The sequence below is a fragment of the Lissotriton vulgaris genome, chromosome 10, assembly GCF_964263255.1.
Source record: "Lissotriton vulgaris chromosome 10, aLisVul1.2, whole genome shotgun sequence".
Taxonomy (NCBI): domain Eukaryota; kingdom Metazoa; phylum Chordata; class Amphibia; order Caudata; family Salamandridae; genus Lissotriton; species Lissotriton vulgaris.
In genome coordinates this window covers 153587701-153613155 of record NC_141698.1, presented here as the reverse complement: position 1 = coordinate 153613155, position 25455 = coordinate 153587701, and the positions used below count along the sequence as shown (strand labels likewise).

Below are 25455 nucleotides of genomic sequence, written 5' to 3'. Positions count from 1 at the left end.
GTTCAGTGGCTGTTTATACCATACATCCAAGCTTTGAAGAGGTGCTCTGCCAGTTATTTGCTTTCTATACAGCATACCACTAAAGTACAGCAATGGACCCTGGAATGGTTTACCCACCTACATTTTAATATATGTCCTTACATATAGAAAATGTGGTATGACAGGGATATTAGAGGCGAAGATTTCCAACAAACATTCATGCACCCGAATATTGGAGGCTTCATTGCCATTATGAGTAACTATAGGAACCGCCATGGAGGCCATAACTCAATTTTTTTATTGATGTTGGTGAGCCTAAGTTTATGAAGCTAGGGCTACACAGGCGCTGAGGGATTGACTGGAAAAACACATTTTCTTCCATAGACTGAGACCTCTAGATGAGGAAGAATATCTCTTGGGATGTGTGGCTGTATATCAGGAGTGGAATGCCTGATAATTGGAGCAGATGATGACATAGGTTAAATGAATTGTTTCTCTTAGAAGAAGTGGGGGCAGGCAAGTGTGGCAGGGAATGTGTAGTATGTACCCTCTGCAGACCCGTTGCAATCAGCTTGCCGTTACTTGGATTACTCCACTCCTATAGTTCTGCAGCCATCCAAGTGTATCATTCTTGTTAGCTTCTTCCTTATGGAGGTATGGAGGAGAGAGAGAGACACTGTCAGTGAGTTGTGCATAACTGTAGTATCCAGTCTGGCTGCACTGCATTTTGAACAGTAACCCGGGGCTGCTACTTCATATAAAGCTACAGGTTGGAGGAAGGGAATTCCAGATTGGTACACTAACAAGTGATGTCCTCGTTCAGTGTACCTCTGTTATAGGAAACTTACACTGATACAGAACTTGGTGTCATATAGGCAAAGATCATATCATTAGTGTTATATATGTAAGCCAGAGTGGGGTTGCCATGTTGGAGCTCTGAACAGCCTTGAAATTTGATGAAAATCCATGGGTGAGCAAAGAATAATCAGGAAATCCACAAATGATTTTAGTAACATGGGAAGGAGTGAAAATAGGCAATACAAAAAACCAAGAACACAGAAAACCGATTCCTTGCAAGTGAAAACTGCACTTCCACACTAAAGAGGAACCCCAAAGCATTGGTAAGGACATCGGATCTGGCTTTAATATACTAACACGTGTCAACACAGGGTTTCACAAATTCCGGTTAAATGTGTTGCATGCACACATGCTGGTTTACCGGAGGCCTAGTTCAGTGATCTGAACATTCACCACTGCAACAACGTGGGGGTTAGCAGGTCATGAGTTTGAATCCTGGTGAGGCCAACTCAGCCTCATCCACCCACAGGTCAGTAAATAGAATACCATGAGTTGGTAATTGTCACATTTTATTCACATAATTTGCAAATGGCATGAGTATGGTATAATCCTATAAATAAAAGAAAATTCAAATAATTTTCTTTCAAGAAACCCTATTGGCTTCGCCAAAGCTAGGAAATAGTAGCGACAAAGGAATGCTTTCTATATCGAATGCAAACAGAAAACTTGAATGTGATACTGCAATGATTAAGTAATTGTAATTGCATTTGTATTGCGCTTACTACCCCTGAGGAGGCGTTGAATCGCTTTTATGGCGAGTAGCACGCTACTCCAGGAACCCATAAAGAATTAGTGATGAATTAGTATAGTGAAAATATGAAAGTAATTATAGTGGTTAATGTGTTAGTTATTTGGATTTAGAAGGATAGAATAGGGAAAAGGTTTGTATTTATATAGCGCTTGCTACCCCTGATGTGGTGTTGAAGCTCTTTTTCGTCGAGTAGCACGCTACTTCGGCACCCATATTGGATTAGTGGTAAATTAGTACAGTGAAAATATGAAATTAATTAGAGTGGTTAATATGTTAGTTATTTGGATTGAGAAGGATCGGGGGATAGAAGAGGGAAAAGGTTGTATTTATATAGCGCCTGCTACCCCTAATGAGATGTTGAAGAGCTTTTCGGTGAGTAGCATGCTTGATTAGTTGGAATTAGTATAGGAAGATATGTAATTAATTTAAGTGGTGACATGTTAGTCTGCTATTTGAATTGAAAAGGAATAGTGGGAGGATAAAAGAGGGAAGGGTCTGAAACACAGCCTTAGCACATAAAAGCCATGCACATTAAAGAAACAAAAGGCACTTTATTGCCTTCATTACAACCTTCTTTTTGTTTCTATCTCAATCCAAGTTAGGGTGAAAAGTGAGCTTTCTCCACAGTGCTTCCAATGAACTGTAATGAAGTGTCCCTTGTCACCCCAATTCCATTTCACATAGAAACAAAAAGAGAACTTAATTGAAGGCAAGGGAGACTTCAAGACAAACCACCTTTTGTTTCAGGCGAAACATGCCTTGGCATAACAGGAGGCTCATACTCCACTCTGTGTATATTTCTGCAGAACAGGGAATTCAGGTGGTGTGGGAGAATTGGCAAGGTGGCGGAATGAAGACTTAGGACAGAAAGGGTTTAAGGTTTGGTAGAGGGAAGCAGTGGCAGGGAAGAACGTGGGCAGCAAGATGGAAAAATGGCAGAGAAAACAGGGTGTGGGTATCAAGAAGCAAGACACGTGGGAAAGAAGGGGAAGAAGGAGTGAGACGTGAAAAATAGGGTGGAAGCACTGGGTGAATGTAGAACCACGCTCGGGGGGCGGGAGGAGATGTGGGCAGCAAGGAGCAAGACACATGGGAAAGGAAGGCAGGGTCACACACTGGGGCTAGGGCTTGAAGAGCATAACACTGAGTAGAGGGAGATTCAGGAGGGAGAAGCAACAGCACTCAGGGAACGGATGGGAGGGAACAATCGGAGGGGAATCATGGGGGAACGAGCATAAAGGAGCCAAATGGGTAGTCTTTAGTGGTAAGTGTACTTTTTAGATGTGAAACAGTCCCTCATTTCTGTGGAAACACTTTCCAGAAGGTGGCATGAAACATCAAACAACCTATTGCATGAGATGAGAGAGAAGTACACTTGTGGGTGCAGCCAGAGCCCCTCACACTCCATATGTTTTAAAAATGTGCTTGCGGTAGGTCTTGCGGACAGCTGTGCTGTAAAATTGAACCTAAAATTGAAAGAATTGAGGCATGGTTAAAATATGGAGGCAGAAAGGGCCTTAGCAGGCTCTGTGCCTTGGTGAACTCACTACACTATCTGCTAAAAAAGGTTTTCACTCTCTCTGCTTCTCCCCCTACCTTGCTCTACTCTCACATGTGAAGAAGATCTCATAATAAAGGAGTTTAGAGAAGGGAATGTTGATAGGGAAGGAGACCACTAAATTCAACATGGACTTTAGTAAAAGAGCATCAACAGAAGCAATAATAAGAATGCCAAACCAGACTGTTGCAGCCTATCAAATTATTGGACTCTATTGGGAAGGAGAAGAATTGTTTACCCTTCACCGGCTAGGATTTAGGATTTCTTGCAAAGCAAGCTCCAAAACTTAGGCCAGCTATAAAACTCCAAAACCTACATCAGCTATAAAACGCCTGTTATCACAGTGATAAATAACAAAACAACAGGGACACCAGCAGGCCTAGTGCTTACACTCAAAAGGGTAGGAGAGGCAGAGACCCATATACCCCAGCTACAGGAAAGTCCAGATACTGATGAATGACCTAGAGTCAATGGTACAGCAAATTGAAGGTGCAAGTTAATGATTTATTTATTTTGAAAGTTTTATATAGCGCGAACAAGATCCTTGCAGATATCAGAGCGCTTTACAAAGCAGGGAATACCAACAAGAGAGTGAAAAGCAGGTCATTAGGGAGTAACGTAGAACAGGTACAACAATAATGCAAATATTACAGATAAATGACCACATGCGTGCAGGGGTTATTTTTGTGCTGTGCGGCTTTTTTCCAAAAGCCGCGTTACATGACGAGCTCAGCTCGTCATCCGCACACGACCACCGTGGCTGATGACTAGCTGAGCTCGTCATCAGCAGCGAAGGGGTTAATGCATGGAATAATAACAAACATTCTGGCATTTTAGAAGGTAATTTTAGAAATGGTCAAAATTAACAGCTCATCCTCTGCGATGGCTCGTTCCATCCCCGAATGAGTCACACCGAAATTAATAAACACACCAACACTGTTTTGGTGTGATTTTTCTGCTGAATTGTGAAAGAAAAATATTTTTGTTAGCTGGACAAAAGTAGTAAATCCTAGGTAAGGGTCACAAATTATGGATTAAAGAGTAACTGGAAATGTCGCAAGAAGGAGAAATGAAGTGCTTTCTCTTACCTGTCGTTGATTTCATAATCTACTATTGCAATCCTTAGGGCGGCTTTTGAGGAAGGACTGGAGTGTAAACCCAGAGATTGTGTGGCAACAGTTAGATTGTAAATTATTTGTACATAATTGGAACTCCCAGGCAGTCTATTGGTCGGGTGCTAGTCATTATATTTCTGCATACAAACACACTGAACAAAAGTAGAGGAATATATTAAGTTGGACAATTGAGCATTACAAAACAAAATTGTCGTAAATCGAATTTAAAAAAAGTATGCTTTCAGTGGAAGTTAAGATTACACCTTGAGTTTAATACAAAACTTGATGAACACAAGCATTGGCTGAGTCAAGAGGTTTCACCTTTATAATGTGCATGCTACTTTTAACTTTCCAATGCTTGTTTGTATAACATTGTTATGAAGTAAAAAAATAATGGACTGTAGGAGAAGCAAACACTTATCTTAAAATATCTTGAAACCGAATATTAAGTTACATTTTTTTAATCTTCATAAATCGCATGGATTCTTTTTTTGAATTTCACAGAGGAAACCCTGAACAGAATGTAAAAAACCTATTGCACATGATCCGTCTTAAAAATAGCAGAAGAGTAGTTACAGGTACTTAAAAGAACATAGCAGCTTTCTGAGGAAGTGTCTCAATTTACAGGAAATCGCTTTCCAAATGACTAGGAAATGGAGCAAATGCTCCAGTCATTTGCTGCCTTCACCAGCACAAGAGCAGGGTTTTGGGCCTCTGGGAGAAGAGGCATTTTTTCAGTCACTCTTCTGCTTGAAGCACGGACTAAGGGGGTCATTATGATGGCGGAAGGACCGGCACCGCCGGGGGTCGGCGGTGGCGATCCTTCTGCCATCACCAAGTGCATTACCCACTGCCAAATTAGGAGGGCTGTGGGTACCGCGGCGGATGCAAAGTCTGTCCGCCGATTCACTGCCAAAGGCAATCGCACCGATTGCCTGGTGGACGGTGCAGGGCCCCTAAAATGGTGGCGGTGCTTTGCAGGCACCGTCCACCAAATTAGGATGTGGGTATAGGAAAGGCTGGCAGGGATTGGGTTTGATGGCCCACTGCGGGCACCCCTTGTTTGGGGGGTGTCGCTGCACTGGGGTTACCCATGGTACCCCCCTGCATTTCCATGCACCAAGTGGCAGGTGCTGCGTGGTGCCTGCCACATAGTGCAGGGAAATGCAGTGCAAGTACTTTTAACATTGCGTACGGAACTGCAGTCAGCAGCACCACCCACAATGTTAAAATCCCTGGATGCGCATGCCAGTATAGTGGGCGCATCCTAATCGCAGTGGTGAGACCGCCGCATGTCTGGTGGGCGGTCCCGAACACCGCTACGATGGTCCGCCCGCCATCGTAATTGGCCTCTAAGTGATCACTGCACTCATACAGACAAACTAGAAGTAGTGTGGAGCAACACAGACAGTCAAGGGGGCACGGATGTGTGGGAGAAACGGTACATGGGGGAGAGAGCAAGAACATTCATGCACTCTCATGGAGAGTTCAAAGGAAAAAGCAGTTCTCGTGGAAGGATATGATCGATCCTGTCCAAAGGATGGTAAAGAAGCTACGCTACAGGCTAGGGATCAGCACAAGAACAGGAAGGAAAGCCTTCAAATAAGCGAGCAAGCAAATGAGAATGACAAGAAGCCAACAAATGATAAATGGTTGGCTGACCTAAAGCCCTCTATAAGTATTAGTATTGTACACAATCAATCTTCGACAACAGACAGCCAAAAGCTAAAAAGCTATCTGTAGGCGAGACATAAAAATAGATGTTAAAGGTATTCAAACATGGAAGTTAAAGTGCCTTTTTAGGCCTGGCCTTTCAGACCGCTTTAGCTGTCTCGCCAGACTATTTGTTTCCAAATAAGTCATTCATAATATACATGCATCAAAGTCATTTTGGTCTGGGGAGTTCCTCCATTGGTCTGTTAAATTACCATTCACTTTTGCTTCTGCCCACCACAGCATACTGTATGGGGCAATGGGCCAACACTTTACCCATTCAGCTTCTTTTATTTGACGGACTGCGCAGAGCCTGTACACGTTGTTCCTATATGCCTAACTCTAATTCCTTTCTTCAAGGTTTGTTTTATTTCATTTCAATGAACTTTATATACTGGCTATTTATTTTGCCTGCACATTGGGAGACCAGCTAGCTGGTGATTTATTTGCCATCTATTTTTACAGTTGCTTAAGTGAAATTGTAACACTACAGCTGCCTGCACTTTGAGTGCTTGTGCAGGTGGTGACTATTTCTTGTGTTCTTCGCAAATAATACAAATAAATGCATGGAACAACTGAGAGTCTTTGTTATAAGTAGCCTGATGCCTCAGTGAATGTTTATTAACTTTACAATTTTATTGAAAGAGTTTGGTAGTCACTTACGTTGCTGCATAGCTTTTTCTTCTTCATTTTTGCTGCATATGCTTGCAAACAAAAATATTTAACAATCCCACCAACTTGCGAAGCCCAGACTTCTTGTCTTTGACAAAGCATGTTTTAACATGCATCCTAGCATGATAAAAACTCAAATCATCAAATCCAATTTTAATTTGCCACAATTAGTCACCCACGCAACATGGCATATGCACGATTAAGAGTTAGTCAATGTACACATGTTTTTATATGCTTTATGGTGTGTTTACCATTATGATCTGTTGGTATTTTACAGAAAGACCAACTGCTTAGTTTTTATCTAAGTGTTGTAGTTTGCATCCATTGTGGCCATAACTTCTGCTTTAAACTTGTGATTTTCAGGTGGGGAGGTGTTTTGTGTGTGTTTTCATTGAAAAAGAGGTCTATTGTGGGAGTTGTGGTTACAGTGGTGCTGGCTTAAAAAGGTAAACAAAGGTCTTTAAATGTAGGGGAATGTGTCCGTTTTATTTTTAACCTACCAAATAACCGATTTGAAGTTTTGACAGGGCTATATCATGGCATTTTGTAAAAGAAAAAAAATAACGTCAAAAATGCATGCAAAACTCACCCTACTAATGTGTTGGCAGATCTGCGCAATGCTTTGTGCACTGGTGATTGTCAAGATGGGAGTTCAGGCTTGTTCTGTCTTTTGTGTATTACTGTGGTATTATCTGCCAAGAAATATTGTCAGGTTACTAAATGTTTGTGATTTTATTGGTGAGCATCTTGAAACTTGCTTTTTTGCTGCATTTTATGCGTGGTTCAAATGATTAACAAAAATGTAGTTTTGTGCACACCACATGGGAGAATGTAAGCATGCATGTTAATGTCTGGATTTCTCATTAAGTACCAGTTTTAAAAAGATTTTATAAATAACAAGTAAATGTCAGAGATAACAAGTTATGATATATTCAATGCTGAATTTTCCACATATGGCCCTCATTTGGTTTATAGTGCTTATTTTGCACGTGCATCTGTCTCGAGTGGGTTTGACTTAGTTTATCCTGAAATCCGCACATCTGTTATGGGTCAAGCCGTGTGTGAAGAGTTCATGAATGTAGATTTGTGAATGCTTTCTTAATGAGACTCTGGGCCATGAAGTTCGAAAGTATAGATATTAATCCACATTATATTTGTGATGGTTGGACATTGGACCGAAACAAATATGGGTTTGTTAAAAATGCATCCAGTGTTGCACATGTCAAGAGAAAGATGGAATTCAATTTTTTTTCTTTTTTTTCTCATAAAGCTGGAATTCAAATGTGTTTTATTATTGATTAGTTAGTTCCTGCACATGACAATCTTTTAAAGATATTGACAGACGGTCAAGTCATGCAGTTTTTCTTGAATAGTATACATGCAATGCGAATAGTATAGGATGGTACATTCACGATGTGACCTATTCTAAGGATGGTGAACAAAGACTTTGTACTGACTTTAGCATAATGGCCGAATTGCCAACGAACAGAGTGTGGTTTTCCAGATGCAGACGTCCGTTATTTACACTGCCAAGTCATGATGCTGCTTAAACTGTTTTATCCTCCTAATACTAGCTGTGTTTTGTCCATGTTTGAAGCTTGCACAAGATCCGGTTCTGTCTGCCTGCCCGATTTGGGAAAATAATGATGCTGACCGCATTGGAGGAGTTGACGATTAAATAAAATACTCAAAGACGTATTTATTGTTATAAAACATGTGATTATTGGCAAATTGTCACCAAACGATTGTGTAAGGAGTAGTCCTTAATAAACTAGTGAACATTAGTCAAGACTTATTTGAAATGGGAAAATCTTTCACACAGGGTTAATTTTAAACGTGCAATACTACACTACATTGGCTCTGTTGTGCAAACATACATTTGAGTGTTTGAGTATATTTGTGTATAATATGTAATAATAATATTAGTTGGATAGCCCGCAATCCCAACTCCATGGCGAAAGATCGATCTTGCTCTGTGACTAGCACGCACTAAGTTTCTCGATTCTGTGTAATTTACCAAGTTTGGTGAGCATCAGTAAAGGGTAGAAAGCTGGGTAAATCCTTAAAATTAGAATCCGACTTCAATTTGTAAAGAAGAGGTTTGGGGAAGTGTAAATGCGAGCACTCGCCGTTATTTTGTCTGTTAAAGTGCAATACTGTCCAATGCCTTTTGATAAATACCTCAAGGAGAAAGTCTGGACTTACTGTTTGAAAGCAGTTGGTTTATTTCGCGATCCCAAACTGCGCATCTGATTCTTTCTGAGCTCTTTAAACGCTTGAGAGACACTATTATATGAAATTCAAGGATCTCTACAAATACAAAGGGTAAAGGGCCTAACAAGAGGCTTGGGGCTTGAAGTCTGAATCTCTTATTTGTTTTTATTATTTTTTATTGAGGTTTCAAATTATCATAGTACATATGACATAAAGATGCTCCTTTAGACAAAGGATTAACACAAAGCACTAGTAGTGACTACTATTTTCCAGCCTGCTGTTCATATGATAACAGAAACATATCCATACAAAAAGTCTGGTGTACATAATGACTTAGTCCTTAAAGCAACCAAACGGAGTAAATCAGATCTTGAATCTAAGGAGAATCCCTAATTCTTACAAACTCTTGCTTATCTAATGTCCCATAGAAGTCTGAATCTTGAAGCGCAGTTTGGCATGATTCCTGGATCAAAACTGCTAGCCACCCCTGCAAGAAAACTCCTCCCCCTACACAATCTCCACCCCATCCTACTCAAGTTAGTGTTTTTAAAATAAGTATCCACTTAATAAGTGTTCTATCTACATCATGTTGTTTAATGCACATTTCATGCTTACTCTACTAAGGGTTAATTCACGTTGTCACCTCCTTATTAATTAAAAAAGTAACTTAAGAAGTGAACCTCCAGCAGTGATATCCATGTTCATGGCATCAAACAACATCAGCACATAATTTAAAAACAACTGGATTGTCCTTTCTTCTAAAATCTGAATTACCACGCTAGATTGTGAAAGTGCTCTTGAACTGGCCGGTACCCAAGGGTTTTCTTCATTACAAATCTCCCCTGCGCACCACACCAACATACAAAAGCTAGACACAGTGCCAATTTCAAATTGTCAGTTACAGGATAAAAACCTATACCAGTGCTCATTCACCCATTCTTTTATCCAAGTTCCCTGCTGAGCACAGGGAAACCTATGATGATCACGGAGATGTTTTATTTTCCAATGTAACACATGTAGTAATTAAAATGGACTTGGGAAAGTATTTCTTTTTAGATGTAAAGAAATGATCACGTTAATAGTTTGGTATTCATTGCCACATAGCAGTCCGTCTCTTTAATAGACACTTTTAAAATGATACTGTCATCTTAACACCTTTTTTTTATTTCTTGTTATTTTTGTAGGTGAAACAGCTGATCATGAAGTTTCCTTGTATTTTGTGGCCCTTTCTGTGTGTACTTTCGTCGTGCTTCTCATCATTCTTGTGAATTGCTTATCCTGCTGCAAAGAACCAGAAATAAACTTTAAGGTGAGTGAATGAAAAAAACAGTGATAAATTCCATGTTTGGCTCTCAACTTTTCTTCTTGAGAAAATTGTGATTTGTGACTAAAATAGAGGAATTTCCCAGTTTTAACAGTCTCAGAACATTGGCAGGCAAGGCACATTGCACTTTACCTGGTGTAGCTTCCTCAGGCATTGCCACATTTTAGTTTGGCTTATTATTTACATTTCCTACATAAATGCTAGCCATCAAAGTGTTTAGTTGAATGGGATGCAATTTGAAGAACCTTTAGTGTGATCATCTGAGTTCTCCTTTTACCTGCCCATTGTGTGAAATAATTTCTTGCATTCCACTGCCACCCCTGCAACAATCCGGTGATGTGAACTTTGTGCAGCAATGCCTCTTAATTTAGAGTCTGTAGCTCTTCCTACTCCTCCTTGTTATTCAGTAACAGCGCCCATCTGCACTCTCATAAGTGTACCCTGTGATGCTTTTGGAAGAGGTATCATGTCAAAGGGGCAGGGGAGTGTCCTCCACCAGTGCCAGACATTCCCAATACATGGTACTGAAATTCAGGAAAGGCTGTTATCCCTTTGCAATTACTGATCTAGCCGTCATTTATATAAACCACAATGGTATCCTATATAATGACAAGTCAAATGTTATTTGTGACCTGTTAATCCCTGTCAATTTAGTGAACATCTATCTCAGTCCTGTCCCTAGTCCCTCATATCATTTGGACTGAAAGATGCTACACACAGCCATAGTATTTTTAAAAGTGGTGCACATAAGTGCCCCTAAACCAGCCTTTTCTAGAACTCTGATCAGACACCTTAGTAAAGACCATATTTTCTCCCTTTCATCAGTTTCTCCCACACATGACATTTCTTCTGATTTTGACTAGGCTGTGCTTTCCTGCTGACTCTCTCCTGTATGGATAGCTTATACGTTTCTAAGATTGTGAAAGAGAGTGGGAGACGAAGGATTAGAAACATGTTTGTCGTCCGTGCCAAGATTAACCTCCATCTCAAGAAAGTATAAAATAAGTTCAGTTGGGCAGAAGAAGTCTTATTCCAGGCAAATCCTTTAGAAGTCTTTTGCCCTTCTAATGGCAATTTGGTATACGCTTAGATGATGAGAGAAAAACCAAATATAGTCTGTGATTTATATGACCTCAAAGGAATTAAGGTTTCCTTAAAAAATCTTGTACATTTATGAATATTGTACAATGTCTTATAGCTCACCAGATTACTGTGCACTACTGATGAAGTGGTCATTGGTTTAATATACTATGAGAAAATGTGTTTCAGAATGGACATGCCTAATAGAGTGATAGCCCACACCAATAATGACATTTTGCTGGATTTATGCAATCGGACAAAAAAATTCCAATCGGCTTTCTAGGTTTCGGGGTAATCAATCTGAATAATAGTGCCAAAAGAAACAATGAATCCCCAAATTGTTATACTGTTCAGGGATCAAATGTTTCTCACATCTATGTAATGGAGACAGTACCTGCTGAGGGCACAGTAAACTATTTGACAAATTGTTTATTGTGGTAGCAGTGGCCATGAAGGAATGGTCTCCATACCAACTTGCAACTGTGCAAAGTGGGCAAGTGACTACCATGTCTTTTGTGACGACCAGACCAGTCTACCATATCCTATGTAATGTTAAGGGACGGTGTATGCAACCTCATTGTTTGATAGACAAAAGCTTACCTGTGGTTTTGCATGCGGCTTATTCAGCCTGCAGCATCATTATGCCTGATTTCACAGATACATTTGATATTATTTAAAACAACGTTTAAGTGCTGTGGGAAGACTTCACCCAGCTGTCCTTACAAATAAAGACCTGTTTATGTAGCTGTCTTTGGAAAGTAAATATATATAATTAATAAAGTATATTTAAATCCCAGTATATGCATGTATTGAAAGGAGGGAACCTCCGTTGTTCAGAGTACGATGCAACAAGCCCGTAACCGGGAAGTAAATTATGCAATTGCAGTTTACATCTAATTGATTTGAAAATAGTTTTTCCTCAGATTTTACAGTTGTCCACAATGGGGATGCTCTTTAGTTGTATTGAAGGTAAGAGATTATTGATGTGTATATTAGTCTCAATCCACCAATGTCCCTTTGGAGCAAGCCAGCTCTCCCAAAAGCCAGTTATGTCAGGGGGGTTGTACCTCTGGAATGGCTGGAAAGAAACGCGTCTTCAAAGAATGATGTCCCCCAATGGGTTTTTCTTTTTTGCAAGGGGGCACAGTTTGTGCCTCTTAACATCAAGCAGTGGTTCCACTCTTGCATCTTCAACCGTGCCAAATTATGTTTCTTTCTGCCTATCAGCAGGACTTGGTACATTTCTCGGGACTCTCATCCTTTCTTTAGCTGAGGTATCCCCTTCATGTGAGGGATGTTTTTCCATGTTAATTTTCTAAAGTCAATTTTGGAAACATTAGCTGCTTAGGCAGACACTATCCCGCCATCTGATTCTGGCTCAATCCTTGTACATGACTAACACACAGTTTCTTTGTTGGCTTATCCAAGCTGATCATTGCAAGGCTGCATACCTCGCGCTCTGACATCATTAGTGTTCCTGCTGCGCAGCTCTCGATCAACTCAGTTGTGCTGCAACAATCACAGGGGTTTGGGTGGATTATAATGAGCTAGTATGCTTGTGTCATCTAAGCAGTGAACGTCTCACATTCAAGAGTCCTACAAGAAAGAAATTAGATTCTTGTTTATGTACCTTACATTTGCTGTAGTCCAAATAGAAATGTGTACTGAATGCCAATACTAAGGATGAAATGGTGTCCGGAGATTGTACCCCTGCTCACTTCTGTTCAGTTAAGAGAGAAAGTGGATGGGATATAGTATACATTTTAACATTGCAATCTATGAAGACTATTTAAGAAAAGTGCATCTATGAAGACTATTTAAGAAAAGTGCAACATCCACAGAACCTGGGAATTCCTGAAATGATTTTTAGCTTGGAAAATTGTCTGTGACACATCTTAGTTTGCAGCCAGAAACTTTGGCAGATTTCCTTTTTTTTGCAGTCACCCACAATGCAATCCTTATTCATTGACGACTCCATAATTCATATCCTGTGGACATTTCTGAGGTCTGAAGATCTTGCAAGTCATGGGTCTGTCTTTTCTTTCTCCCCATGTGCATACATTATGATGAGTGTGGTTAATCCATATTACTCATTATTATTTTTTTTTGCTTTGACGGCGCTTTGGTCAGAGATTTGCATCAGCTTTCCCTGCCATGCCAAGCCCGAGCTACCCGGGACACTCTATTAAGCCTTTCACAAAATTTAATTTGGTGGTACAAGGAGTGAATATTTTATGTCGGAAACAACAGTCCAAAGAATCTATATTGTCTCTATTTACTTACTGACTTTGTAACCATTCTTGGTGATTTACTAAATTGGGACTAATTGTGCTGTTTCTTGTCCTGTTCTCATAGCCGCACCTGGCAATAGCCAAGGTTGCAGCAGTGTTCTAACGCTTTTAGCAACGGCACCCCATTCTGCAAGCCAGTTAGCCTGTTTTTCAGTTGCGTTTTTGCTCCCCCACCTTCATTCAATAATCGATTAGCCAGTCATAGCTTTAGCAACTTCTTTTATGCCGCAAAGTAGTGAGGCTTAGACGAACGATGAAGGCTTCCAGAAAAACCTTTCACGTCATTCTTTCCTTCTTAGTAAGGGATCACAAGTCTGTGTTGTCTGTGCTGCCATAGATGGGACCATGTGCTTGTCACAGCATTTCTGCACCATTTTGGTCATGCTGCGTGTTCTTTGCTGTACTGACGTTACTGATATCTGCATGTGGGACAGTCACTCTTAGGATGTAAACACATTGTAGCTTGTGCCAAATGAACAGTGGTTAAGGGAAAGGATGAGGGAATTAAGTTCCATCTATTTGAGGCTCTACATTCTTCTATGTTATCCTGACTCTTGTTCAAGAGATCCTGACTTTGTTTATATTCCTGTACACAAGCCAGGAGATTTGGTTGCTTGATGAGTTTCTTATGCACTCCCACAGTCGCTCTTCACTCTTCAATCTCTGTACTACCCCTTTCTCCATTACTCTGATTCTTCTTTAAGTTTTGTGAATATTTTCACAGGTGCTGGAAAGTGCTGACATAGACTTTCCCATTTCTTCCCACTCTGTGCAGATATGCTTCTTAATTTGTAACAAATCCACCTGCTTATGTGAGAATTTGAGAAAATGTCCCTGATGCTTTCTCTTACCTCTTGCCTGGGGTGTGAGGCTGCCTTCTTGGAGAAAAAAGATTTGCCAAGCCTATTTGAATGCCTCCACCCCACCTCAGCCCCTAAAGCTTGACATCCTGTTCCAGAAAATGAAGCAGGGCATGATAAGGATTTTGATACATCTAGTCTGTTTTATCCAGTATTGTCAAAAGCCATGCAGGCTCCGAGCTAGGGACCCCCTTCCAATATTCTAGCAGTTTAATTGGATATTGGGTACCTTAAATGATGACCCATTTATAGTAAAGGGTAACAGTTTAGGTCTACAACCAGTTCTTACAGAGGCTCTGGCCAAAAAGTCAGAGGCCCAGCTTGTTCTCCATCCTCAATTCTAGATAAGGGGTTGGGGGAAATAAAGGAATCGAGAGCTATTGAAACGACTCCTTTCCAGAGACCGGTCAGTTCTCCCACAAAAATGTCTTATTTTAATCTCCCAAACTAGGGCAATATTGCAAGATATGCAGAATTTAATCCTGCAGATGCACAAGAGTCTTTCTTCGAGGCCTCTCAAATCAGGAAGCTGCTTTTTTTTTTTTTTTTACAGCGGGTGCAGATCCACAATGCTAGACCATACTGCTGGATCTAAAGTCCTGCGCAGCTCAAGAGACTGCAGTGGATTTGCCCTTTGGTAGTAAAATAATGTTTGCTTCCTCCAGAGAAGATGTCTTGGCAAAATTAAAAATGAGGATGGTAACTACCTAGGCTCAATTTCTTTGGGTAGGCAAAGGGACATTCACAAATCCTATAAGGCATTGAATACCCTTACCAGTAGGCAGGCTTCTGTAGAGAAACCATCTTTGACATCAAATAAATGCTGGTTTCAGTTGTAACATAAATCCGCGGTCAGATTTGGGAGTTAACCCTAGTTCCTGTGATTGAGTTGCAAAGGCTGGCAGTTCCTGGAGCTTGGGATAAAATGGTTAGAACAGTCTGCCTCACCTATTGATGCACGTTAGGTCACAGCACTCATTGTGAGCGGCAGCGTGGGATCACTGTGAATAAACAGTGCAGCAGTAATCCTTTCTTCACCGCTGAACCAGTCCTGAGGAAAACATGTTTCCAAAGAGCAAGAATAAAAATAATGAAAGATTTTTGACTGGCATTTCACTATCGGAAACAATTTGAAAGAAATATTTTGTGAGGTTCTTCCCCGGCAGTCTGTGATGAAAGCAAGAGGATGTAGATGCCTCCCCCTTTGCCTTGTGGTGGGAGACCCAACCCACCGGAGCCTGACTACATAAGAGTCACTTTAATTAGAGCACGAATAATGCTACAAAACTAGTTTCCCCGTACCTGTGAGGCTTTGCCTGATGAAATTTTTACTGCTGTAGTGCAGGCCTGGTAAAAACAGGGTAGGGGAGGAGGAGGCAACAAAGAAAGTTTCTTACAGTGTTGTATGGCGTTTTTAGATTCCGAATGGATTTTCCTGATTCATGCCCTTATATAGGTATAATCCATGTTGCCCTTATATAGGCATAGAAATCAAGCTCTTATTTAGGCATAGCCCATGCTGCCAAAATACAGGCATGGCTTCTTCCATTCTTTCACCAAACGTCACAACGATTTCTTGGAAAACCAGCTTAAGCCGTTAGGGACTCCCCCCCTCCCCCCCCCCCCCCACCCCCCTTGCTTGAATATTGATTTCTCCAAGAACTCAGTTAGTTTTACAATGAACATCTATTCCTTAGGGGTTCATTCATGACGTTCATATGCCCGAATTTATGTCAAACATGGCATTCCTAAACACCTTCAAGGTATAAATATACCTTCACTTGCTATAGCAAAGCACGTGGTTTGGAGCAGTTAGACGACCTACTTGCTCGACGCAGCTCGCTACAGCAAGTGCCGAAGGAAGCCGACTCTCCAGCTGACGCACTGATCAGGAAGCTGCCCTCCTCTGCCGAGAATCCAGCTCTAATGTTTCTGACTCCCCTTGCGGGGTGTTGGGAAATCGAATTTCGAGACAGAGATACCAGACCTCCTTCATTCTAAGGTGTGGAGCTGATTAGAACCTAGAGAAACCTTTGGTAGATTATTGGCAAAAACTAAACCTATGTTAAAGATCATACTTACTTCTTCCCTCGTACTAGACCTAGGTTAGGTACATTGGGGTAGGCGTATTTTAGAAGCACCAGTTGAGTATTTTAGCCTGTGTTATTTATTTATGTATTTTAATATGGCTTAGAAACCATACAATGCTCTTATAGTATTATGTTATAATACTATTCTCGCTGTATGCATTATACTTTGCATTCTGTCCAACGATTGTAGCAGTTCACCTCTCTGAGAAGACTGTTCAATAAAACCTTTTATTGAAAACGCCTGTCTCACTATGTCTCTGCAAACTTTGTAGAAACGAAGCATGTACGATTGACTGAGTGAAATACTCATCTATTGTTTCCACGGCTCTGAAGACAGTTATTCCAGTCCTAGGGAAACAAAGTTGTCATGTTTATGCGGTTGTCAGAAACTAATCCCTTGTTGTGAATTTGAGAGAGTTTCTAGTGACCTCTGAGCTAACTGGCACTCAAAGTTAAGTTTAGTATATTCGATAGAGACCTACTGACCTAAGTCCTACGTCATATCTGTAGGATATATTATTCCAATGCGCAGAGCCTATTGGGAATATAGGAACTACACTACAACAGGTTGCTGGGTTAGAAGGATGGTTGGTTACCCACAGTTTTTTCTAAAACTGAGTGGTGAAAGCCATGTATGTAATAAAATGTTCCCTGCTGGTCCCTCAATAAGGCAGCAGTATTCAGGGATCCCTCCTTTCCTTCTGAGAAGTACCTCCAGCAAGCATTAAAATGTTGTTTGGTAACGTTGTTTAGATGTAGGAGTCAAATTGGCTTTTACATTGCCATTGTTGGCCCCCATACATATCTGCTGGGAATTTGCTGATATAGGAATTGCAGAGGGGGTACTGCGGAGAAGAATCTTGAAAAGGGATTGGGGTAGTGGAGGGAGTACTGGTGATATGTAAAATAAACAAATCCTACAGGACTCTGTAGCTCACCAGGCTAATGCAGCTCTTTTTCTAGCTGGGTTACGGTGCCGGAGCAGGGAGGCCAGTTTGCAATATTGTGCACTTGGTTAGCTTACTGAAGCAGCCAGGCAACTGAAAGTGGAGCTGCTAGTTGAAGACTGGATAATTAAGTTACGTTTGCCAGGTAGATAGGAGATTAAAAGCCAAGCTCACAAGTAAATCATTCTTTGTAGAGCGTTTCATGGTATTATACCAAAAAATGAGCCATATCAGCGGCATATATTCTTTTTTTTTTTTTTTTTAAACTCTTTATTCGCAACTGTACAGTAGTATCATCAGCATATCATTTCCACTTATTACGCAGTACAGTAATTTTCTCGTTTTCTCCCCAACCAAACATGTCGGTTATTTACAATTACAGCGTGGTATAAACGTCATAAGTAAAGAAAAACAGAAGTACAGAATACCATACTCTTTCCCAACATTCATTTCTATGGAAGCGCTTGCACGTGCATTTGTACATTGTACAGCATCTCATCATCGAGTCTAGCAACCAACGAAATAAAGGATCAAACCCCCCATTCTTCCTCCCTCCCAAAAACTCCCACTCTATCGCCATACGTCTCCTGGTCGTGATTAGTCCAGAATGTAACACTCAGTTTTAATGAAATCAGACTACCTCAGCGTATAATAAGTTTACAGAAACTACACCTGTGCTTTTGCGGGCTTATGTTCACCTATATTGCACATACCTACAAGCCGTGTATCATTCTTCCATTCACATCCCATCTACCTGCGATGTTGCCATCTCCATCCCCTCTAGTTCTAACCGCATAACCTCCCAATCCTGCGCTATGAGATGCTTCCTTTGTCCTCTCTCCTCTTCCTGTCCCAACACTGCGCCCTCCGCCCTGCCCCATTCATCATATCAGACTGCCACATGGATACTCTGGGTGACTTCCACTTCATAGTTATAACTCTTATTGCTAATAACAGGGCCAGATCTAGGAACTTCAACTTAGCTTTTTGTTTCTTAGAACGTTTACGGGATCCCACCAAGCAATATAGGGCATCCTCTGGGACTGGTAGGGAGGTTACTGTACGCAGTATCTGGCTAATCCCTCCCCAGTAACTACTCCGTTGCGGACATGCCCACAACATACAGAGAAAGCCAGCTTCATCTGCTTTGCAGCGTGGACAGAAGTGGGGGGAGTCAGGAAACATTCTCTGTAATCTCTGTGGGGTAAGGTACGCCCTATGAAGCACCATGACCTGTATGAATTTAAATTTAACGTTCCTCGACACCCTCCTGGGATGCTCAAGAACTATCTGCCAAGCCTTATCTGGCATCACCTCTCCCGTGTCCTGTACCCACACGTCTCTAAGTGTGGTGAGTGGGATCGTTGCGTGTTCCCTGAACCCCGTGTATAGCCATTGTACTAGGTGGCCACCCGCTCCCATGTGGTATAGCAAGTGGACCAGTTCATGTCTCGTAGGTTGAAGCCTCTGTGAAGCCCAGGTACGTCGTATGTAGTGGGATACCGCGGCGTGTAGCAGGTACAGTCTCTGAGGAGCACCCGTGGCCTGCAGAAAGGAATCCTGATCCATCAGGGTGTCGTCCCCAAAGAAGGCGCCCACATCTTCCACCCCAGCTTCTACCCAGGGTCGTAGTCTATACTGTGCAAGTCTGCCCTGAGCTGTTGGGATGCCTAACAGGGGAATGTTCTCCGCAAAGGGCACTGTGGTTGAAGTGTATGCCACACCTTCCTCCAGCACGTCAGTGCCGTGAGCAGCATATATTCAATGTAGGAATTTGTCCGGGTATGACCTGTGCTTGCCCACGACCTTTAAGCATTACTCATTGAATTCATTTTTCCACAAAAAAAAATACATTTGGCAGGTTTCCTTAGAGCCTGTTCTGCCATATGGTGTTTTCAGCACTCTTTGTTCTGGATCTCAGCTTGTGCAACACCCAGCCGCCCATCCCCTTGCTAAGCATATGCTGTCTTACATCATTGCATGGAAAAAAATCACTGGATAGAGAAGATTGGTGAGTCATGGTTAGAGGTGTGGGTAGTATTGCTGCAAGAGGAGAGGATGTACTGACCTCTATTAACCCCTTGCCTGCTGATGACGGAACCGCTCCATCATCAGCTGCGGTGGCGCTGTGCTGATGACGGACCGGTTCAGTCATGGCCCGCTCGGCGCTCCTGCGCGGCGCGAATTCCGCGCCTGCGCTGAGCGTTCCATTGAGCGGGGCGGGCCATGACGGAACCGCTCCGTCATAAGCACAGCGCAACCGACGCTGGTGACGGAGCGGTTCCGTCACCAGCATGCGGCTGCCGCGCGGCCGCCCGGCCCCCTTAGCACTGCGGCGGAATAGCCGCCGCAGTGAAGGGGTTAAAATGACAGTATTGTTTTGGAGAAGTTTTTTTTCTGGCCCTGTGTTTTGTGCAGGTATTTCCCTACGAGTTGCCATGAGGTAAAACGAGGTAGAATCATACAATGAGCAAAAAGGTAATCTTTCCTGACTAACTTCTAGAGCTCTGTTTGAATACTGTGATTATTTATATAGAACAGTTTTGATTTTACTATAAAATGCTATCCTGTTTACCCTGTTTCATAGGAGTTTGGGGATCATTTCGATGATGAAATTGAATTCACTCCACCTGCAGAGGATACTCCATCCACACAGTCACCCGCCGAAGTCTTCACTCTTTCAGTTCCAACTGTTCCTTTCTCCGCTCCTTCTCAGTTTCAGCTACCTCAAGGTATGTGACTTTTAAATTGACACTAGATTCTAAAGCAATCCATATGTTTCCTTGATGCTACACAGTTATATGAAAATTCTAGGTTAGCCCTTTTGCTTTGCCACTGTAATGGGAGTTATTAAACTAGTGTCTCTGTTTAATCAGTTGTTCAGTATTGAATACATACTTGTTATATTTCAAAAAGAAGGTCTGATGCACAGTACGCCTATTTGCAGGGCCATCACACAGGCTGATTACCACTTAAACACTGTGTAATAAATAACAATATCTAATATGCAGACATGAACATTGTATGTTAGTATTTTGTGACTCAAGAATGGTTTGTTATCCTCTTGCTATTTTTATGACTATTTGCACACGTGTTAGATTAATTATATGATTTTTTTAATTGTGCTTTATGATCATAACTTCTAATCAAATAAAAATTTTGATGGAATGCTATTATGTTATGGTACTGGAATTTTGATAGCGCACATGTTCACCTTAAAGATTTTCTGGTGCCAGGTAGGGTTATCCAAAGTTGAGAGGGCTCCTATTATACTGACCTATTCAAACTGCCAATGTGTAACACTCAGGAGAGGATGTTGTGAACAGGCTAGGGCTGTTGATCTCAAATCTGGGGAACCGGGTTCGAGTCTCTGCAATGACACTCTACATCCTGTGATTCTGGGCAAATCACGAATCTCCCTGTGCCTAACAAAAATGAATGTGTCCTTGTGTAACGTAACCAGTCCTCATGTAAATCACTCTGATACCGCTTTGGGACAAGTTTGCGCTATATAAATCTCCGGGGAAAAAAACCTCTGGGAAAGGCTAATAAGAATGCAATTGAACACAAAGTTAAGGGGTATAAGTTTCATTGTGTTGGTGCAAAGGTGGAAAACGTTCACCAAAGCTGAACTTGTGAAATCTATGAAACCCTTAAAAGTATGGTATTGTAGGATATGAAAGGACTTACTTGCAGGGGTATACAAATCGAGCATTTTCCTAGGGAAAGGCAGAGCATGGCCACAAGTAGACCGAAGGACACTACAAAAAATCTTTTGATTCTAAATACTTGGCCAAGAATAACTGGGGTCTAACCAAAATGGTCTAGCATGACAAACATGAGCCAGTGACTAAGTGGTCTGGTTGGTTGTGAAGTACCTGAAGATGGCATTAAAAGTATCTTGGCAGTCCCCCAGGTAAACAGAGTTTACATAGTCACTGGTGGAAGAAGTGGATAATGTTTCACAGTGGGTGAAATATCGCAACATTCTCTGCACTGACTTGCTAGCCAGTTTCCCAACCTGATGCCCGTTGCTCCAAAATTCTGTTGCTTGGCCTGACTGCTGATCATGATAACAACTCATGAAGACACTCATTGCATTTAAATTATTCAAACTTTTAAGTTATTGTGCTTCAGATGGCCTAGTTACCTGTAGTCATATAGTCATAAATATCTCTATTCCATCAATAGAGTTTTGAGCTCATCTGAGGTGCCATCCTGACTGCTCCCAGTTCCCGCTTCCTTTCACAAGAGGCAAACTGTTTCCTTTCAAACAGATTATATATATATATATATATCTCTTTCAACTCTGCATTGCTGTGTAGACAGTCAACCTGAAACAGCTGATACCTGAAAAACCACTCCTTGTAATCCTCTCTAATATGTCGTCCAACTACCATAATGTGCGTACTAATTTTGTTACTCATAGTTATGAATGTAAACTTTCTTTTTTAACCATTAGTTATGGAGAGTCAGCAGGAACTAAGATTAGTAAAATGATCATGAAGGCTATTTAAAAAAAAAAAAATGTCTGCTGATTTTGCCTCTTCCTACCCAGCTTGTTCAGAATGGCTTCAGATATTTCTAACCAGTTTAGAACTGGAAAAGTCAAAAATTGTAAACCTTAAAAAGCAGGAAATTAATTTATCCTAGATTATAGACTGTATAATGAATGGGAACATGGCCATTAATTGAGCCCTTTAATTCTCCACCATGGTAAATTGACGTTTGGGCACTGAAGAGTGAATGTCTTTAAGGGTAGCAGTAAATTATTTATTTGACAGGAATGTTTGTTACTGTGTTTTGGTGACTATAGAAGCGATAGACACTTTGTGCTTGCTTTACAATTTTTGTACCTATCTTTAGAAAATGAAAATAATCTTAATTGCTCTTGGGTATGGAAAGGTTTCTTTGCTACTGTTTTATAGATCCTCTGTGAACGATTTCAGTTACATTTTGATTTGTACAACTTTTGTTAAGTTGATTCAGTTCTAACAAAAGTGAGCCTGAGAGACCCACGGTAGTGAGTGTATTACAAATGCAATCAGAAACAAGTGTAAAAATCTAAATAAGTACTGTTTATTGAGTGCTGTGGTTGAATTTGTGTTACTGTGTTTTAGCCCATTATGTGGCAAATACAAATATTCTAGCTGACAAGTTTATCCTTCTAACTTTTGTTTATCTTTTAGCTTTGCTTTTTTTCTTGATTAGTATAACTGAATAAACCTCATTCGGTGGAATTGTACTAGATTTTTTTAAACCACCATTGAATAGCCACGTAAATGTCAATGGTAAGGTCTATCAAACAGTGAATTCACTATTTCATTAATAAATGCACATGTCAGGTGGTCTTGGAAGTTTGCCTGTTGCTTGCAGGTTGATGTTTTAATTACTATCAAAAGACTTTTATTGTCGAGTGAATATTATACTGTGCCTTGTTCATTGAAGTGCTCATCTATCATTAGGATGCTAATTGGAGTCTTCTAAGATTTTCCTATGTTTCTTCATATAAGAGTAGAACTCCTGGCACTTCTTAGGAATTTACTGGTGTCTCTACTTAGATCAGCCCTAAGGAAGTAGGAGAACAACCCTGCTATACATAACCATTCGCAGGCTCAAGGACCACAATTGTCGAAATAGCATTATATGGATCACTTGAGATCAAATTGTAGAACTCCTTCTGTGAAAGTACAATTTGTGTGCAAAAGGTAGCTGATGTATAAATAAAGGAGTAGATAACTTTCATAGCGCCAGGTTAAAGTGGGTTGGGAACTTTGGAACTTCATTATATCTGTTGATTTCGGACAGTTGTTAGGATCCATAATGCTATTGGTTGATGCTGAGAGATGCATTTGTTTTCCTTCTGATTTTTGTATAGAAACAATGCATGTACAATAATGTAATATTCAGGCTGATGTTAATTTCCCCGCTCCCCACATTGACATTTTTTTATGCATACTGTCTAGTTAAAAAAAAAACCTGATGGAACAGGGTACTGCCAGTGGGATATGAGCAATGCTTTGCCGCCAGTGAGAATTCCTACCCCTGTATGCACCCTTGTTGTTTAGGCTTGCCACCTTTTTGCATATTGTCTGATATACCTCCCTTCCTCGCACCCTCACTTGCCTTAAGCAGCATATACATGGTTGTGATAACCCTTTTTAATACAGTGCACCTTTTAATTTATTAATATGTGAGGTTCCCTGCTGCTCCAGATCTGTTACTAGGGTGCATAGCTGAATGTCGCAATTATGGATATGTCAGTCTGAATCGCTCCGTTAGCGGAATTCTTTTTAACATTGCAGGAACGTTTTAATTTTCCCCTTTATAAAGAGGGGGCCCAGGGTTCAGCATTCTCCCTCTTTCCATTTTTAAAATGCCTGGACGGCTGGTGTTTAATCAGGATTATGGTAGATCGGTGTAAATAGAGATGGGTACGAGGTCATCCCAGTCTCTTGTCTGTCGAGCGCCAGCTTCTCGTCCCCATGCTGAATATGAATCCGGCACAGGCACTTTTAGGTCTAGACTGCCTACGGAACAAAAGAACATCACAAAGGCATCTACCCAGGCTCTGTTCATTAACCCTGGTTTTACATCGGTTTCCCAGGGCGTCCAAGCTTATAGTCTCAGGTGAGGTGCCTGGTACAGTGCCAGAGACCTACCTACCACATGATCAGTGCTTTAGAAACACCTGCTTTCACACCTCCCCACATTAAAGCTTCAGTCTTCTTTTGCAGTGGTATTATCTCATTTTATGGATGCACATGGGTATAGCCTCTAATAAATATTAAAATCTTGGTAGAATATAAATTTTGACTGTTGCCAATCTCCCCAACCTGGACATCTGAAAGGATTTCCTTTTATTCAAGTCTGCCTGAATTGCAAGGGGAAAACAGTTGGTATTGACAATTGCTGACAACATATCTTAATGTTGAGTCTAAGGAACCTGGTCGATTTCTCTACCCACTTAAAAAGCATCTCCTTTTTCTGCTCCTCCGTCTCTCCTTCAGGAAGTGTAGGATTGAATATCCTAGATTTGTATTTGTTTTTCAGTTTATTTTATTCGTGTCAACTTGTGCTGCGCAATGCTTTTCATATGGCTCGTGCAGTGGTCAGTGAGGACTGACTATGATCCCTGGAGGATAGAAAGAGAGGCCATGACACGCTTAAACAGAGGCCATAATGCTCTTCAACAGAGACCAGTGTCTTTGAGGAGTAAGAGTTCGATGGAACCTGTGAATTTTCCCAATCTGGCTAGAGTCCTTGGCATGTTTTCAGAAAAGCACAGATCCGAAGCCTCTCTGCACCGTCTGATGTCATTAGCCTGGAACAGAAGAAGTAGCAGTCGTGATCATCTCTGCAAGTTTAGGGCATCAGCACAGCAGATGGAGCCAAGATTCTCTGTGATAATTGCATAACCAGCTTGTGGTTGCCTCAGCTCGCCGTGCCCAGCTAGGGTTGAAGTCCAAGATTTGCAAGGCGATGAGCCTCATGTAGAAAATTTTCCTGCATGCCTGAGCCATGTTAAAAGTAGGGCTGGGCCTTCCTTTGGATTTAGGATGCGTTCAACGGTTCGGTGGTGGAGCTGGGTCGGAGCCATTAAGTGTCCTGCTCAAATGAGGTTTGCATAACCTGCCTGTTCTCACAGCTTTTTTCCAGGCTGAGTATGGTATTTCCTGGGTATACAAGTTGGTAGCCACAGTGTTCAGACTGCTGAATGCCTTCGGAATATTTTACATTTTTCACATCTGTCAAGAGGGCATTTTTCTCATCTATAGTGTGTTTATATGTAAATATATGTATTTGGTTTTAGTCTGTTTTCTTCATATATAATGGTACTAGCAGCCCGTCCCGACATTGTCCGGGTATGAATTGCTGCCGGCCAGTAGTATATTGTTTTGTAGGATTTCGTTTTGATAGCATTTCTTATCTGTGACAGGCCTGTGAAACGCTCCGATTCACAGTGCACTGCTGATGCACTTAAGAGTGCGCGTTCAGTAGTG

The 25455-nt window shown here is 41.2% G+C and overlaps 1 protein-coding gene across 1 annotated transcript in view; it reads left to right on the top strand.

The window, feature by feature from the left end:
- The window catches only part of LMTK2 (lemur tail kinase 2), a 254965-nt gene that overhangs the window by 77742 nt on the left and 151768 nt on the right, over positions 1-25455 (top strand). The window contains exons 2-3 of the mRNA XM_086940730.1: positions 10045-10169; positions 20040-20184. Of these exons, the coding sequence (XP_086796856.1) occupies positions 10045-10169; positions 20040-20184 (270 nt within the window). The remainder of the gene's footprint in view (positions 1-10044; positions 10170-20039; positions 20185-25455) is intronic.